The 17365-nt window shown below is 32.2% G+C and overlaps 1 protein-coding gene and 1 non-coding gene across 2 annotated transcripts; both read left to right on the plus strand.

Moving 5' to 3' along the window:
- The first annotated feature begins 3367 nt into the window (after positions 1-3367).
- Positions 3368-3474, plus strand: LOC133033764 (small nucleolar RNA R71). The gene has a single exon (XR_009685830.1). It is a non-coding gene; the product is annotated as a small nucleolar RNA R71 (small nucleolar RNA).
- A 7362-nt stretch (positions 3475-10836) lies between these two features.
- Positions 10837-16236, plus strand: LOC115704803 (glutamate receptor 2.9). Its single transcript, XM_030632009.2, has 5 exons — positions 10837-11385; positions 13201-14537; positions 14627-14939; positions 15052-15470; positions 15567-16236. The coding sequence occupies exons 1-5, from the start codon at positions 11082-11084 to the stop codon at positions 16116-16118; spliced, it is 2925 nt and encodes a 974-aa protein (XP_030487869.2). The 5' UTR covers positions 10837-11081; the 3' UTR covers positions 16119-16236.
- The last annotated feature ends 1129 nt before the right edge of the window (positions 16237-17365 follow it).

Consider the following 17365-nt stretch of genomic DNA (forward strand, 5'->3'; position numbering starts at 1 on the left):
GAATAGTAAGCAAAGGATGATCTCCTTCGAGCTTGACCAAACGAACATAAATGGTGGAGTACTCATTTCACATAAGCTGAAATATCATTTATACGGGGTCAAGTGTTTTAAGGAATAAATACATTGTAGGGTGTTACGGTAATCTAATCCCTTTACAGTGTAGATCATTCATATAGAGGATCATTGATCACATTAGGATTATAACAATGGATAACTAATGATGTGTCTATATGGTGGAACATATAGAGCATTCTATATACTGAGAGTGCAATTCTAAGTTCTATGCGTGGATTCAACGAAGAATTAATAAGTTAGTGAATTTCAGTGCTAAATTCTTGATCTACTTATTGGAAGCTCGGTTATATAGACCCATGGTCCCCCCACTAGTTGAGATAATATTGCTTGTAAGACTCATGTAATTGGTTTTGATTAATCAATTATAATTCTCAATTTAGACTATGTCTTTTTGTGAATTTTTACTAAGTAAGGGCGAAATTGTAAAGAAAGAGTTTATAGGGGCATATTTGTTAATTATGATACTTTATATGGTTCAATTAATAAATATGATAAATGACAATATTATTTAATAATTATTTATAGTTATTAAATAGTTAGAATTGGCATTTAAATGGTTGAATTAGAAAATTGGCGTTTTTGAGAAAATCAGATGCAGAAAAGATAAAACTGCAAAATTGCAAAAAGTGAGGCCCAAATCCACCTTGCATGGCCGGCCACTTTTGTAGGGTTTTCCCTCTGATATTTTCATTATTTTAATGCCAAATAATTCAAACCTAACCCTAGTGGAATGCTATAAATAGATAGTGAAGGCTTCAGGAAAATTACACTTTTCTTCTGACACTTTTGATTCAGAAAAACCTGAGCCTTCTCTCTCCCTATCTTTGGCCGAACCCACTCTCTCTCTTCCTCATTGAGATTTCAAAATTCTTAGTGTATGAGTAGTGCCCACACACAGCAAGTGATACCTCAATCATAGTGAGGAAGATCGTGAAGAAAGACTTTCAGCAAGAAGGAGGTTTCAGCATCAAAGATTCAGAGAAAGAGATCCAGGTTCAGATATTGATAATGCTCTGCTACAAAAAGGAATCAAGGGCTAGATATCTGAACGGAAGGAGTCATTATATTCCGCTGCACCCAATGTAAGGTTTCTTAAACTTTATATGTGTTTATTTCATCGTTTTAGAAAGTTCATATTTAGGGTGTTAATAAACATACTTGTGAGTAGATCTAAGATCCTGGTAAAATAATATCCAACACGTATCACCCTGACCAAAAAGTAGGCTTAACTAACAAATCAAAGAACATGAATAATACTCTTGAGATCGAACCTAAATATGTCAGGATTAAGATCATTTGACCTAGGATCAACTAGGTGATATTGAATTGAATAGATATTACGGTAAATTTATCATATCTAATCAAAGTTCAATATCGGTCCCTTCCAATGCATACTCCATGCATCCACCCAAACTTTACTTTAACCAATGCCCTGGAAAGGACATAGCACTTATCCAAGGTGCAAGTTAACTATGTTGTAGATTATCATATCAGTTAAACCCTGTGTACTGATAAATCTAGGAATATATATATATATTTAATCGCATAATCTTGATTACTTTCTCCTGTGCTGACGACACAATAAACAAGAATATTAATGTGATAAGGGTTTGGATGAATTTATAAATCAAATAAACATATAAATGATAGGGTAAATAGTGGCATAAATACCCAAAATTTTAGGTTTTGTAAGCAGCATAAACCCAATGATTTTTTTTTAGTGGCATAAGTACCCAATGTTTATAAAACTGTAATTTTCTTCCAGTTTCATCAGTACAGACTCTGTTATTGTCTTAAACAGGGCACATATAAGACCCAAATTTAAAAATTGACCTCTTCATCTTGCACTCTCAACTTTAACTCTCCCTTTTGAACATCTATTACTGCTCGGCCCGTGGCTAAGAATGGTCTTCCCAAAATAATGGGAATAGTTGAATCTTCCTCCATATCAAGAATTAGGAAATCAGCAGGGAAGATAAACTTACCAACCTTCACCAGTACATCTTCAATTATCCCACGAGGATGAGTCAAAGAACGATCTACCAGTTGTAAAGTCACTGTTATAGGCTTTGCTTTTCCCAATCCTAGCCTCTTGAAGACAGACAAAGGCATTAGATTAATGCTTGCTCCTAGATCACATAGAGCTTTAGTTTCCACCGAACCCCCTATAGAGCATGGAATATTGAAACTACCCGGATCTTTAAGCTTGGGCGGTAGTTTCTTTTGCAAAATGGCGCTACACTCCTCAGTTAATGCTACTGTTTCATAGTCCTCCAATTTTCTCTTCTTAGACAATATCTCCTTCATGAACTTCACATAACGGGGCATTTGTTCCAAGGCTTCAGCAAAAGGAATGTTGATGTGTAGTCTTTTGAAGACCTCTAGGAATTTGGTGAACTGCTTGTCTAGACTTGACTTTCTGAGCCTTTGAGGATAGGGTATTTTCACATGGTGATCAATGCTAATTGGTGGAGACTGTTGTGGTTGTGTTGGGCTGTCAGTAGCCTTCTCTGATGTTGGTGTTGGGGTTGGCTTTGGTTGACCTTCATTCTCCTTTTCTCCATCAGCTGAATGTGGCAGTTCAGGACCATCATAATTTTTACCGCTTCTCAGGGTAATTGCTTTGCAGTTTTCTTTGGGGTTTACTTCAGTTGTGCTAGGCAAATTCCCTTGAGGACGGGTTGCTACTTGAGTTGCTAGTTGGTCCATCTGTGTCTGCATGTCTTTGATTGAAGATCTAGTTTCAGTCATGAATTGAAGCAATAAGTCTGTCTGCAAACTAGAATTTCCACCAGAGGTTTGTTGCTGATTAAACTGTTGATTCTGATTCTGGTTCTGATTTCGTTGCTGATAGAACCCACTGTTTCTTCGGTTATTACCCTGGTTGAACCCATAGTTGTTGTTGTTGTTCTGTGAATAGTTTCCAATGGCTTTAGCTTCATCCATTGGCAAATCATCCACATCTGCTTGACATTCTGAAAAGTGATGGCTTCCCCCACATAACTCACACACAACTTGGGCTTGTTTAGCTTGCCCTGCAATTAACTTTGTCAATGCGTCAACCTGTGCTGTCAACTTTGTGATGGCATCAACCTCTAACACACCAGCTACCTTCTTTGATTGACTCCTTTCAGTTGGCCACTACTGATTGTTTAGAGCCATCTCCTCCAATAGATCATAAGCCTCATTAGCACTCTTCCTCATAAAGGCTCCTCCAGCTGCTGCATCTATTAAAGTTCTAGTGTTTCCTACCAACCCATTGTAAAAGTTGTGGACCAGCATCCACTTCTCTATACCATGATGAGGGCACTTTCTGATTAGATCTTTAAACCTCTCCCAAGCCTCATGGAGAGATTCATTATCTTGTTGGCAGAAGTTATTGATTTCTCCTCTCATCTTTGCAGACTTGGCTGGAGGAAAGAACTTTGACAAGAATTTCGTTGCCAGATCATTCCAGGTGGCGATAGAGTTGGGTGGCAAGGAGTTTAGCCAACTCTTGGCTCGTTCTCTAAGAGAGAATGGGAACAGTCTCAGTCGAATGGCATCATCACTAACTCCATTAACTTTAAAAGTTTCACAAAGTTCCATGAAGTTAGAGAGATGCAGGTTAGGATCTTCCGAAGGGAGGCCACCAAACTGAACTGAAGACTGCACCATTTGAAGTATGGCAGGTTTGATCTCAAAGTTATTTGCATCCACTGCCGGTGGCCTGATACACGACTGCACTCCCGTCAGAGTAGGGAGAATGTAATCTCTCAAGCTGCGGCCATTAGCTTGATCTTCTACTGCGCCACCATTATTACCGTTATTGCCTCCATTGTTTGCAGCATTAGCAGCCATGATTTCTGAAGTTTCGGCGATTCTTTGAAACTCCCTCTTGCCTCTTGTTCTTTCGGTTTCTCCTACAAGTTTTCTCGATTTCGGGATCAACTGGTAATATCACAGCTTGTCCTTGACGGCGCATACACTTATGATTCCTGAAATAGATCACGAAAATATTGCAAGAAAAAGGTTAGAAAAATCAGCAAGAGAAAATATACCAAAGTAGAAGTTAGTATAATTTGTGTAATATTAATCTTTAAACAATTCCCCGGCAACGGCGCCAAAAACTTGTTGCAAAAATTATGTTTATACGCAAGTGTACGCAATCAAGTAGTATCTCACGCAAGTGAGGTCGAACCACAGGGAATTGGATTAAGTACTACTAAACTATACTTATGATTCTAGTCGGTAAAATAATAAGATTGCAATTTTTTAAAGTAAATAACTCAGAAATTAAAGAGAAAATAAACGAAGATTAATCAAGATGAGAGATTAGGGAGGTGAATCCTGTTGATAAGCTACCTATGTTAATACCTAATTGCTATCCTTGTCTCAATGTGAATGACAGATTATAAATTAACCTAACTCTTTTCAGATCTTTTAGGTTCTAGATAATATGTTCTCTAATTAACTTCTTAATTAAATCAACACAAAATCAGCATTAAGCAATAATCTTTTCGTCACTGAGGCTATGTAAATACTTTCGTTTTACATCAGAACCTAGACTATCCAAATTTTAGCATTCTCAACTCTCACTTTTCAGATTTCGAATTGAGATCGTTAAACATGTAAAAGGTGATCAAGCTTGCACATGGAATTAAACACAAATCTAGATAGTATTCACACATAAGATGAAGGAATGGCAATTATTTATTAACTAGGCATAAACTTAAACAACATTCATCATCCTCCCTTATTGGGAAATTTAGTTCATAATAACTCTAAAAACATCCATGATTAATTCAGAAATAAAAACAAACATAAAGGAGAATTCAAAGGGTAAAAGAAAGAACTAGAAGGTGATATCGCTCCGGGTATTCAAGATAGCTTTCTCTCCACTTGCCTCAACTATTAGGTCTGTTTTTTGCTTTCTTTGACCTTCAATGTCGTATTTCTTATATAGGGATGAGTGGTGTGCCTGCAATTGAGAGAAAAATCAAAATTAGGTCAAATCTGCGATTTCCGTACCTAGTCGCGACTAGCATTTAAGCTGGTCGCGACTACAGGCAAAACTCGAAAAACCGAGTTTCTGCCAATTCTCGAAGTCGCGACCAGGGTCGCGACCAGGAAAAAGGGTCGCGACCTGGCTCAAAGGAGGTCGCGACTACTGATGCGTCTGGAGCCGAATTTTCCAATTTTTTTCAAGTTTGTCCCAGTTTTCCGCCATTTGACTGAATTCGAACTTTAACACCCCGGGAACCTGAAATCATGAAAATCAAGCGTAAAACTGCTCCAAAAGACACCAATAGACGAGATATTGCTAACTTTAAAGACCCGAAACATAGGCTAATTATAACCTAACAATAAACAATTAAACTCAAACAATAATCTATATATTGCACATAAACAATTAAACTCAAACAATAATCTATATATTACACATATTTACTAAGACAAATAATATATATACTATATATAAAAATGTACATAAAAATATATACTATATACTATCTATCTACTGTATAATATATAATATATAGAATACACTATATACTATATACTGTATATATATATACAACACACTACAGATTTTTTTTTTTGTTTCAGAAAAAATTACAGATTTAACAAATTAATACATTTTTAATTTATACACTAACAATATTTTACACATATTAATTAAAATATTTATATATACAATACATTTCAGATTTATAATACTAACTGCAAATTTTACAGAAATAAAAAACATACTTTACACAAATGAAACTTTCTGATCCCTTCTCCAAGCCAAAAATTTGAAACCTCTTCTACAATTTCTGAAATTATAACATAAAAATTTACATTAACAAACAAAACCAAAAAAATTAAACTGTAAAACATATATTGGTAAATATAAATACCTAAACCACTTCAAACGGAGACGGAGGCGGAGGCGGAGACGGAGACGAAGCCGGAGGCAGAAACAAAGAGAAAAAATTGGGGGAGGCGGTTTGGAGGGGGTTTGCTTCGGTTTTCAGAGAGAAAAATGAGAGAAAAATAAAATTGGGAAAAAAATGAAAGGGAAGAAATGGGGGAACCGGGAGTGGGTGTGTTTATATATGGGTGTGTTTATATAGATAAACATTACCGGCGGGGGTCCGCCGCTAATACTGGACCCCGCCAGTATTAATACAAAAAATAATATTTAATTAGAATTAGCGGCGGATCCCCGCCGGTATTGATCCGTCGCTAATTCTAATTTGAATTAATGGGCGTGTATTTTCCCGCATTAATGGTGTCTCGTAAATACCGACGGGGGTTGTCCGCCGCTAATACTGGTACCCTGCCGGTATTAATATTTTTTAATTATATTTTTAATTTTTTTAAAAAAATAAACACTAATACCGGCGGACCCCCTAAATCTGCCGGTAATAACCTTATTATTAGGGGCGGACCTTCCCCGCCGGTAATAGGTCCGCCCCTAATTATCAAAATTGTTGTAGTGTTGAAGTTTCAAAGCTTCGTAACTCATAATATGAGATGAATCTGACACATACTTTCAAAGCATTGAAACATAAATTTGTGAGAGAGTGTAAATGTAACGCCCTGTCCAACAGGGACGCCACGTGTGTGTACTTTATTTAAAATACCAATAATTATATAAGATGTAATTATACTAAAAGTGTGGGTAATTAAATTTTTGATAGTTAAAACTCAACCTTTAAATTGTTTAACAAAAGATAAGTAACATGATTTATGGGGTCCCCCTGTTTTCAAAATATTTACAAACTGGTTTCAAAGTATTTTACAACATCAGCTTTATATTTTCCAAAATACAATCAAAATAGAGCATCCTGTAAACTGGGCTGCCTACGGCTGGTATGTACATTGCTGCTGCGACCATAAACTCATGGTTGCTCGACTTTAGCCTTTCCTTTACCTGCACCATAAAGCACCAGTGAGTCACAGAGACTCAGCAAGAAAGTGATCAAAACAATAATTGAAAGAAAATGATTAACAACTTAATCTCATGCCATTATGCTTACTCACTATTTGATAATAAAAGCATTCCCTTAAACATCTCACATTCCTGGTACTTAATAAAGTACCACATTTTACCACTCGTTACATACGAGCTGAATATGTCACTATCGTTGCCCGATAAAGCAAACGATAAGTAAGAAACCTAACCGCGGTTTCAAGAGTAATTACTCATAACGGTAATAACCGTTTCCAACCCTAGGTAATAACCTAGGCTTAATAAGCTTTAATCAACATCATAATAATAATTTAGGTCACCTCCATTCATTCATCGATTTTTAACCACATACGGTGCTTACCACTTTTCTTACCTTAATTCAGGAGTCAAGAATATGGCCGACCTGGGTGGAAAAACAAGCTAGGCAATCCCGGTCCTATGTCACGACAATTGAAACACAATAAATACCTTAACATAATATTCCGGATTAAAACCCTAATTTAAAACCGACTAGACTTAGCCTTCACCATCTATATAATAATTCAAATAACTCAAAATTATTCAAAGGCAGGTACTAGGTTCAACCCCGAGCTAACACGGTTCAGAGAAAAACCCGAGAATTTTTCCCCTGCTGTAACCGGTCGACCGGTTCTGATACAGCAGAACCAACCGGTCGACCGGTTGCTGTCAGACCAGAAAAACTCTGGTTTTTCTCCCTCAGCTCGAACCAAAACCAATTCAGACCTAAATTGAATTTCCAGAACAGTTCAATATACCAAATACAACATATTCAACACATCATTCAATCTCAATTCACCACTTAACTCAAAATCACCATCTCACATGAAAATCAAGCTCAAATTGCTTAATCAAATGCATTCAAACTAAACAGCCATTAATCTCACTTAATCTTCATTCAAACAAGTTTCAAATCAACCCTAAGAACCTACCCTAACCTCGGTTTATACCCCAGCTCTGGATTAAATGAAAACCTTCACCAAAACCTAAACTAAACTCATAAAAACCAATCAAGAGAAGAGTAGAAAATCTTACCTCCACTTAGCTAGCTTCTAGGGTTAGGATTAGCTCAAGAAATTGAAGAAAAAGAAATGAGTTTTCCCCTGGTTCCAGCTGCTTCAAGGATCGGCAGAAGGAGAAGAAGAAGAGAAGCTTGGTGTTGTGTGTTTTTTTTTTGAAAAAGATGGTTTCTTGCCTTGGAAGGAAGCTCTTAAATAAGGGTTTTCTTTTTTTTTTATTAATAGGCAGCTTAAAAAAATGAAAGAAAAGTCAAAATAAAAAGGTTCCATTGAATTTGCTAATCTACCCCTCTCACATAATTTTTTTAAAAAAAAAAACCCTAGGGGCATTTTGGTAATTTTTACTAATTCCCCAATCCGACATTCTAATAAAATTCTAACTTAATCCGGGATATTCTTAAAATAATTCTTTCATTTAATGTCGTGACATTGCTAACCACATAGCTAAATTTCCACAATTACCGGGCCCAAAATAACGTATTTCATTAAATAATTTCTCAACAATTCATCTAAGTAAGATCATAATCCTACTTCATTTTCCAAGTAATTACATATTTAATAAAATATGTCCAATTAAATATTATTTATTTTCTGGGATATTACAATAAAAGAGTTAAAAAAAACGAGATATAAAAATATACATTTTGAGAAAAAAAAAAGAGAGAGAGAATGGAAAAAAAAATAAAAAAGAAAAATAAATAGAGAATAGAAAGAATGAAAGAATAATAAAAAAATACCAGCAAACTCACTTAAAAAAAAAGCCAGTCAATGACTAAAAAAATATAAAGAAGAGAAAAAAAAACTTTTTTAAAGCTTTAATAAGTAAAAATAGTAAAAAAGAAAAAAATTAGATAAGAAAATTATAAATATAAAAATTTTCTTGTCAAAGTATAAATGTAAAGTTTTTTAGAAAAGCCAATATTTGGTATAAATATTTTTTTTTTCTAATTAGAAATAAAATTAAGCATAAAAATTCAATTTTTTTAATTAATACTATCCATTCATAATTCATGAGTAACAGGGATGGACCCACTACTATCAATGTGGGGACTATAGCCCCCACTAACATAAATATTGTCTTTTAAAAAATTAACTGTAATTCTTTTAATTTGATAATTATAGACTAAAATAATAAAAAATTCCCCATAAAATTAAATAAATTTTGTAAAAGTGATTATAATATAAGTATAAATATTTTTTAATGATAAATAAGCCCCCACAAAGTAAAAATCTTGAGTCCGTCACTGAAGAGTAATACCCATTAAGATATTATACTATGATTACGTAGTACACACAATTTTTTTTTTTTTTGAAAATTTTCATATTATTATAAAATAACTGTTATTTACAATAATAGAGAAAATAGGATAAGGTATTTCTCCTATCCAAGAAACATATTCATCCAACTCTAAAGCGTACTTAACAAGACCATGGGAAGTCTTATTAGCTTGCCTACGAGCATGAGCAATAGTAACTCCAGGAAAAGAGGATAAAAGACAACGTGCATCATCAATAAGATCACTAAAACAAGATAAGTTTCTTTGAAAAGAGTTCAAAGCAAAAGATACTCTTAAGGCGTCCGTTTCCACATTATCAATTGGCAATTGGTATTGTGCAGCCAGTTTAAACGGTAGATAAGCGCTTTACTTTTATTTCATCAACTTTGGACTAGCTTAGAAAACATAAATTTTTTTTATATATATATATCTTTATATATTAAAAGTGCCTATCTAACGGCATTTTTTGGTTTAACATTCTTGGTTTAACAGAATATACTTAAAAATAAAAGAATATTCTGTTAAATTTAACGATTAGGTTTGATCTCCCGTTAAAAAATAAACTCAATAATTAAACCCAAAAAATTAAACAATCTTTTAAATAAACAATCTTTTAAATATTCCTTCAAAAAAAAAAAAAAAAAAAAAAAAACAATCTTTTAAATATTAATAATCTCTTTTTAAATTAAAAAAATCATCTTAGCCACATATCTCTCTAACAAACCTATCTTGGGAGAATATTAATAATTTTTTTATTTATTTTTTAAAAAAGAAAAATATAGATAAAATATCTAGAAAAGATAATATAAAAGAAGATTGATTGTGTTGGCTTAGAGATTTTTGGGCTTGGGCTTAAAAAAAATAATAAAAAAAAAAAGATGAAATGGGCTGTAATTAGTATTTACCTTATATGTTTGTGCTTATTTTTAGTTTTATTTTTAATTTTACCACCAAGAGGAGAAGGTTGAAAAATATTAGAATATAAAAATATTATTGGTGCTTATTAGTAATTTGCAATAATGAAAGTCTATAAATATATAGTTGTGTAGCTATTATTAGATATGAAATGAGATAATAGAACTTTTTTCAATTAGAAGATTAATGTACATTTTACTATTAATAACATACATTATTATAACACAACTATATTTTACTTACTAAATATACTGACACATATTTTATTTTTATAAAACAAATCATTCAAATAATTATATTATTTTAATTATTAATTAAAATAAAAAACTAAAATATTAAATAAAACTAACACTATGTGGCTTGACACGTAACAATTACCTACTATATATATATATTTTATTTTTCTATTTCCTCTTTCATTATTATCAACCGAAAACAAAACCTTAAGTCCAAGTGTAAGTGAGGTCGCTATAATTATTTAATCAAATAAATTATACGGTATATATTGATTGTCTTATTTCTACACACGTATGCGTCATCGTATCTTCTTCTCATATATATAAATTGAACTTAATTACTTAACATCCAAGTGTATGTGTGGTCGCTATAATTTTCGAATAAAAAGGTTGAACCTCAACACTTGACTTGTGAATTGGGTGGGGTCAATTAATATATATTAATTATATAGTAGTAGCTGGCTAGTAGGATTATTTCTCTTCCATATGAAATTTCTCTGAAGCTTCTTCTCATACGTTGATTTATTAACTTTTTTCTAACACTTATTATTTCATATTATTACTTTGTCTCTGCAATATGTAAGAATTGTACAAATAATTAATGATGAAGAAATGTATGAACGACGTTGTTGGGATTATGGTATTCGTTGTTTGTGTAATAATTATCTTGTCATCAAATTTGGCGATGTCGGAAAACTCAAATAATAAGGTTGTTGTGAGAGTAAAAGTGGGGGTGGTTGTGGACGGTAAGAGAAGGGCGGGAAGGATGGGGCTGAAATGCATCAAAATAGCTCTCTCTGACTTGTACCAAACTCAAACTCATCATCATCATCCTCATTATACCACCAGGCTGGTGCTTCATACTACAGACTCCAATTCCGATGTCGTTGCTGCCGCTGCTGCAGGTGCATACATACAATATATATATTCTCATTAGTTTAATTCTCAAATTTTAATTATTAATTATTCTAGAATTAATTAATCAAATGAAAATCTTTGACGGCTAGTAAGTACTGAAACAAAATGAAAATTCCGAGCTCTTTCCAAAATCCAAACAAAGAATATAGTTTATGAAAAAGTCCTGTATGTATTTGCTGCATTCAATTAATTAAGTTGCTACTCTTCTGGTCTATTTCAAAGTCACCGTTTTTGAAAGGTTCTATTTCCGTCTTTATAATAGTTTGTGGTCCAGTATATATAGTTTGTGGTCCAGTGTATATATATTATATGGGTGACTAAGAAAGAGGTTTTAATGGTTACATTTTTATTGTAATTATTATGGTCATATTTTTTTAAGCCATTGGATTACTATTAAATAGTTGTGATTAATTTAGAAATTAAATAAAAATAAATTATAAATAACTTGTAACCTGAAAGTAACTTAATCATTTATTTCCTTATAAAACTTTAATTAAGATTAATTATATTTTAAAATTAAATTATTTATAATTATTAATTAATTTTTTGCAATTTATTACTATATAAGGATCTTTTAGCAATTTATTTTTTTATACTTAAATTATTTACAATTTTATAGCAAAACTTTTTATAATTTAAAATTATACACATATAATTTCATAATTTAAATTTTATTATTCTTGTAATCTTAATTTTAAATTATTACACTTAATTATTTAATTTTTTTATTTAAATATTTAAAAAGTAAAAAATGAAATAAGTTGAGGGATTTTTTAGAAAAAAAAATGGCCGCACTTGTTATCGATTGATTAGCTTGAGGCCTCATACTTAGTTCATATAATTGTAACAAAATAATTAAATAAAATTTAAAAATAATTAATTATTTAAAAATTTATTATAAGAAGAGAATTTTAATTTGTGTCAAAAGAAGTTTAATTTTTGTAAAAAAAAAAATTATTGTAAATATTATAATTAAATGGCTTAATTATTAAAATAATTCAAGTAAGGATTTAAATATAAATATTAATTGCTAAAAGAGGTCTTATTAAATATTTAATTAATTATTTTAAGAAAATAGTTAATTATAATTAAATAATTCTAAAAAAGGAATGTCTACTTAATTAATTATTTTTAGAAAATAGTTAATTATAATTAATTAAATCTAAAAAAGGAAAGTTTATCTATTGGTAACCTGCTATTACAGGTTAAAGAAAAATGTAACCATATGGTTACAATAAAAATGTAACCATTGAATAGTTACCCATATTATATATAATATGCATTCAATAAATAGTCCCCAGCTATAGTTTGAAGAAATACCTTATTATTTCGAAGTACTATTGAAAATGAATTAATGTGTAGATTTTAAATTGGCATTACTCGAATAAGGACATAAACATTGCTATTTATTTCCCGCATAGATGATATAGTTGTTGCTACATTACAAAAATGAAGGTTATTAAGATCAAAATACAGAATTAATGCAGTCGCATAAATAATAAATCTTTAATTAATAGTTGTCAATTGTTGATTTTCTTGGTGAAAGCTACTATTAGTATTTATATATAATTAATTATCGGATCTCATATAATTTAACAAAATAGTTTAAGAATTATTGATAACCAATTATAGAGTCGTCACCTATAAAAGGTAGATAATACGGGTGTGTAATAAGAATACTCTTTCTTTTATATATGATAAATTTTTCAAAATATTAATTTCAACAATTTTCCATGCTATAAGTGATGTAAAATTGATTTATGGATATATATAATTATTTATTTTTTCGGTTTGAAACACAGCTGCTGATCTTATAAAAAACGTACAAGTCCAAGCCATTATAGGCCCAGAAACATCAAGTGAGGCCAACTTTGTAGTTGAACTTGGAGAACAAGCTCAAGTCCCCATAATATCATATTCAGCTTCGAGTCCAACTCTGAGCCGAAGCTCTTATTTTTTTCGAGCCACTGAAAACCAAGTGTCCCAAGTAAAAGCCATAAGTGCCCTAGTTGAAGCCTTTGGATGGAAACAAGTGGTGCCAATTTACTCAAACGACGAATATGGAGAAGGGCTAATCCCCATTTTGACCGATGCCTTGTTAGAAGTCAACGCTCGTGTCCCTTACAGAAGTGTTATTCCTCTTTCACCGACCGTTGACCAAATTGCTGAAGAGCTTCACAAGTTGATGAATATGGAAACTAGAGTGTTTATTGTTCATACAAACGACATGTCGTTTGGAGCCAACATTTTCACTAAAGCCGAAGAGATTGGAATGTTCAAAGAAGGCTATGTTTGGATTATGACAAATACCATGACTAATTTAATTGGTACCATGGCGCCTTCTGTGGTTTATTCTATGAATGGAGTATTGGGAATAAAGACTTATGTTCCTGAGTCAAAAGGGGTTACAGATTTTAGAAAAAGGTGGAAAATTGAATTTAAAAACGAAGATTTGAATGTTTTTGGATTATGGGCTTATGATGCTGCTAAGGCTCTAGCCATGGCAGTAGAAGACGTTTTTGGGAACCATCATAATGGAACATTAGGCTTCCACAATAAGAACAAAAATGCTTCATCAACGGATCTTGACTCATTTGGGGTATCTTTGAGTGGTTCTGAACTTCGTGAAGCCTTATTAAGCATAAGATTTGAAGGGCTTGCAGGGAATTTCAGTCTTGCTAATGGGCAATTGCAGTCTTCAACATACCAAATCATCAATGTTGTGAACGGTAGTGGAGAAAATGGGATTGGATTTTGGAACCATAAACATGGCCTATTAAGGAATTTGACATTATTGAACACAACAACAGCAAGCACGACATACAACACTTTCAAGGACAATTTAGATCCGATTATGTGGCCTGGGGGATCAAAATTAAATATTCCCAAAGGATGGGATATTCCAAAAAACAAGACAAAATTAAAAGTGGGTGTCCCATTGAGAAATGGTTTCAAAGAATTCGTTAATGTCTCATATTATAATCTTAGCAGTGACAAAAGTAATGTCACTGGATTTTGCATAGAGATATTTAAAGCCGTAATGGAAATCTTACCCTACAAGATTGATTACGAGTTCATTCCATTTGTGAATTCTTCTAGGGGAACTTATGATGATTTGGTTTATCAAGTTTATCTTGGGGTACGTTATATATAATTCAAGTAATTTCCCCATTTACATTTTATGAGTTTATTTTTAACTATCATTTTTTCTTCTTTTAATATGGTTAGAATTTTGATGCTGTGGTGGGAGACATAACGATCAGAGCAAACAGGTCATTATACGTTGATTTCACGTTGCCATATACAGAATCAGGGGTGCAAATGATAGTGCCAGTCAAAGACCAAAGGAGCAAGAATGCTTGGGTTTTTTTGAAGCCTTTGACTTTGGATCTTTGGGTAGCAAGTGCTAGCTTTTTCGTATTCATTGGGTTTGTGGTTTGGGCTCTTGAACACCGAATAAACGAGGATTTTCGAGGCCCCCCTTTGCACCAAATTGGCACCAGTTTCTGGTTCTCCTTCTCAACCATGGTCTTTGCACATAGTAAGTATCCATTTCTCTTTTTTGCTTTAACCTTGTTTTCAACGTACCACTTGAGAATTTTCCCATACATATGTGACAAACAATGGAGTAACTATTTATTATTAATTAACAGGGGAGAGAGTGATTAGCAACATGGCAAGGTTCGTAATAATCATATGGGTGTTTGTGGTACTGATTCTGACTCAAAGTTACACTGCAAGTCTAACATCATTTCTAACGGTCCAACAACTCCAACCAACCGTTACAAGCGTTACCCAACTACTACAGAACAAAGACAACGTTGGTTACCTAGAAGCCTCTTTTGTTTATGGAATCTTAAAGAAGCTAGGATTTCACGAGTCTCAACTTAAGGTTTATAAGTCTAAAAAAGAACTAGACGAAGCATTTTCAAAACACACAACCTCATCATCACGTGACCAAGGTATTGCAGCTGCATTCGATGAAATTCCTTACATGAAGCTTTTTCTTAGAGAATATTGCTCCAAATACACCATGGTCGGTCCAACAATAAAAACAGACGGTTTTGGCTTTGTAAGCTTTCTTTTCTCTCTCTTTTCTCTAATATTTATTAATTAATAATTACTTCATAATATTAAAACATGTTAATTGTAACACAATAATTATCAGGTCTTTCCAAGAGGGTCTCCTCTAATCCCAGATGTTTCAAAGGCAATACTAAATATAACAGAAGGAGATACTCTTAAAAAGATTGAAAAAAAATGGTTTGAGTCACAAACCAACAATTGTCCAGACCCATATAGCGTACAAGCCCTTTCTTCAAAACCAAGTAGTCTCGGGCTTGAAAGCTTTTGGGGACTATTCCTTATAGCTGGAGTTTCTTCATTAGCAGCTCTTGCAATACATGGTGCAATGTTTGTCTATAGTCAAAGGCACGTGATATTGAGCTCTACACAACCTCATCATGATGATGATGTTTCTTGGTCTTCAATTTGGAAAAGAATACGTCTAATGTTTAGAATATTTGACCAAAAAGACTTGTCTTCTCATACCTTTAAAAAGAGGCCACATCAAGAATCAGAGCCTTCTAGTTTTACTATCCGAGGCAGTCCCAGTAGTAGTAGTATTGTTCAACTTGGAGTTGAAGATACTCTTGACCAAGATGCCACTGCAAACGCCAACTCTCACCCTAGCCCCTCCACTAATTCAAATCACACATAATAATTTTTACACTTTTTTTTTTCCTTTCTCAATCTTGATCAAGTACCAAATATATTATTTCTCAACTTGTAAGTTGTACCAATGGATCTTAGTTCTCAAAATTTCTAGTATTTTTGTATTGGTTGCCTTTTAAATTATTTTGGTTACCATAGTAGTTACAAATTGAAGTGTGATAACTTACTATGTTTTACTCTGACTAAATTTTGGCAACATATCATGTTATTGTCCATAAAATATTTGGTTAGTTTTGCAAATAAAATTGGAATCAAGTCTCTTGCTACTATTTCAATTAAATAAAGGGATAATTAGATGAAGCACTATTTAATGTAAGATTTTTACGTTCAATTTTTTTTATGTTTATATATACTTTTATGATGTTCTATCAAAACAATACGAAGAAGCAAGAAAACTATAGGAAAATAACATCCAAACAATAATAAAAAATAACAAAAAATTAACAGCAAAATAACAAAAGTATAGCATAAAAACAAATCAAAACAAGACCGGGTTTTTTTATAAATAAAATCGTAAAAATCGTAAAAATATTTAAAATTCCATATAACTGTATTTTTGTAACTTTTTGTTGTTTTTGTATTTTTTTTTTTTAAATTATCCCTTAAATAAAAGTAAGAACCAAAAGAAATGAAGATGAAGAGGAAATTACACTCTATACTCTTTTTATATAGTCCTCTTTTATTTTTACCTTCTTTTTTAAAGTCTATCATTTTTACCTCTTTTTACCAATTTTGCCCATGTCACTTCAAGATACTTATGTCAGGGTATTTTGAGTACAATACATATAAAAAGAGGTATGTTTCAAATAAATATAAAATTAGAGGTAAATTTGATTAATTGATTACTAAAAGGGGTATTTTCAACTTACCCCAAGAATGAAAGTCGTGAACTTAGCCCAAATTCTAAATCTAATAAGGCCGAAAATATGGAATGGTCTTTAAAAATGAGTTTTACTTTTGTGGTAGCTTTGAATTCACATTTTTTTCTTAAAAAAAAAAAAAAAAAGAAAAGAAAAGAATATGTGGCATATTGTTATTAATGAAATTTATCAACTCTTATACATTTTTTAGAGAGAACTCTTATACATTTTAATTTAGAATATAATTAGTGTCGTATGGTGAAACCATAAAGCTTAGGACCTCAACTAAATAGAAGACCTTTTTTTTTAAATGATATTTTTGTATGTACATTATATGGTATACAAATATGTATATATCTTTATATATTAAAAG

Source organism: Cannabis sativa, chromosome 1 (assembly GCF_029168945.1).
Source record: "Cannabis sativa cultivar Pink pepper isolate KNU-18-1 chromosome 1, ASM2916894v1, whole genome shotgun sequence".
In the NCBI taxonomy this organism is placed as follows: Eukaryota; Viridiplantae; Streptophyta; class Magnoliopsida; order Rosales; family Cannabaceae; genus Cannabis; species Cannabis sativa.

What these genes read in the sequence shown, in the direction of transcription:
- LOC115704803 (XM_030632009.2), top strand. Translation starts at nt 11,082, where the DNA reads ATGATGAAGAAATGTATGAACGACGTTGTTGGGATTATGGTATTCGTT. An exon ending in AACCATGGTCTTTGCACATA is followed by an intron (nt 14,940 to 15,051) that starts GTAAGTATCCAT and finishes ATTAATTAACAG; the next exon opens with GGGAGAGAGTGATTAGCAAC. An exon ending in AAACAGACGGTTTTGGCTTT is followed by an intron (nt 15,471 to 15,566) that starts GTAAGCTTTCTT and finishes AATAATTATCAG; the next exon opens with GTCTTTCCAAGAGGGTCTCC.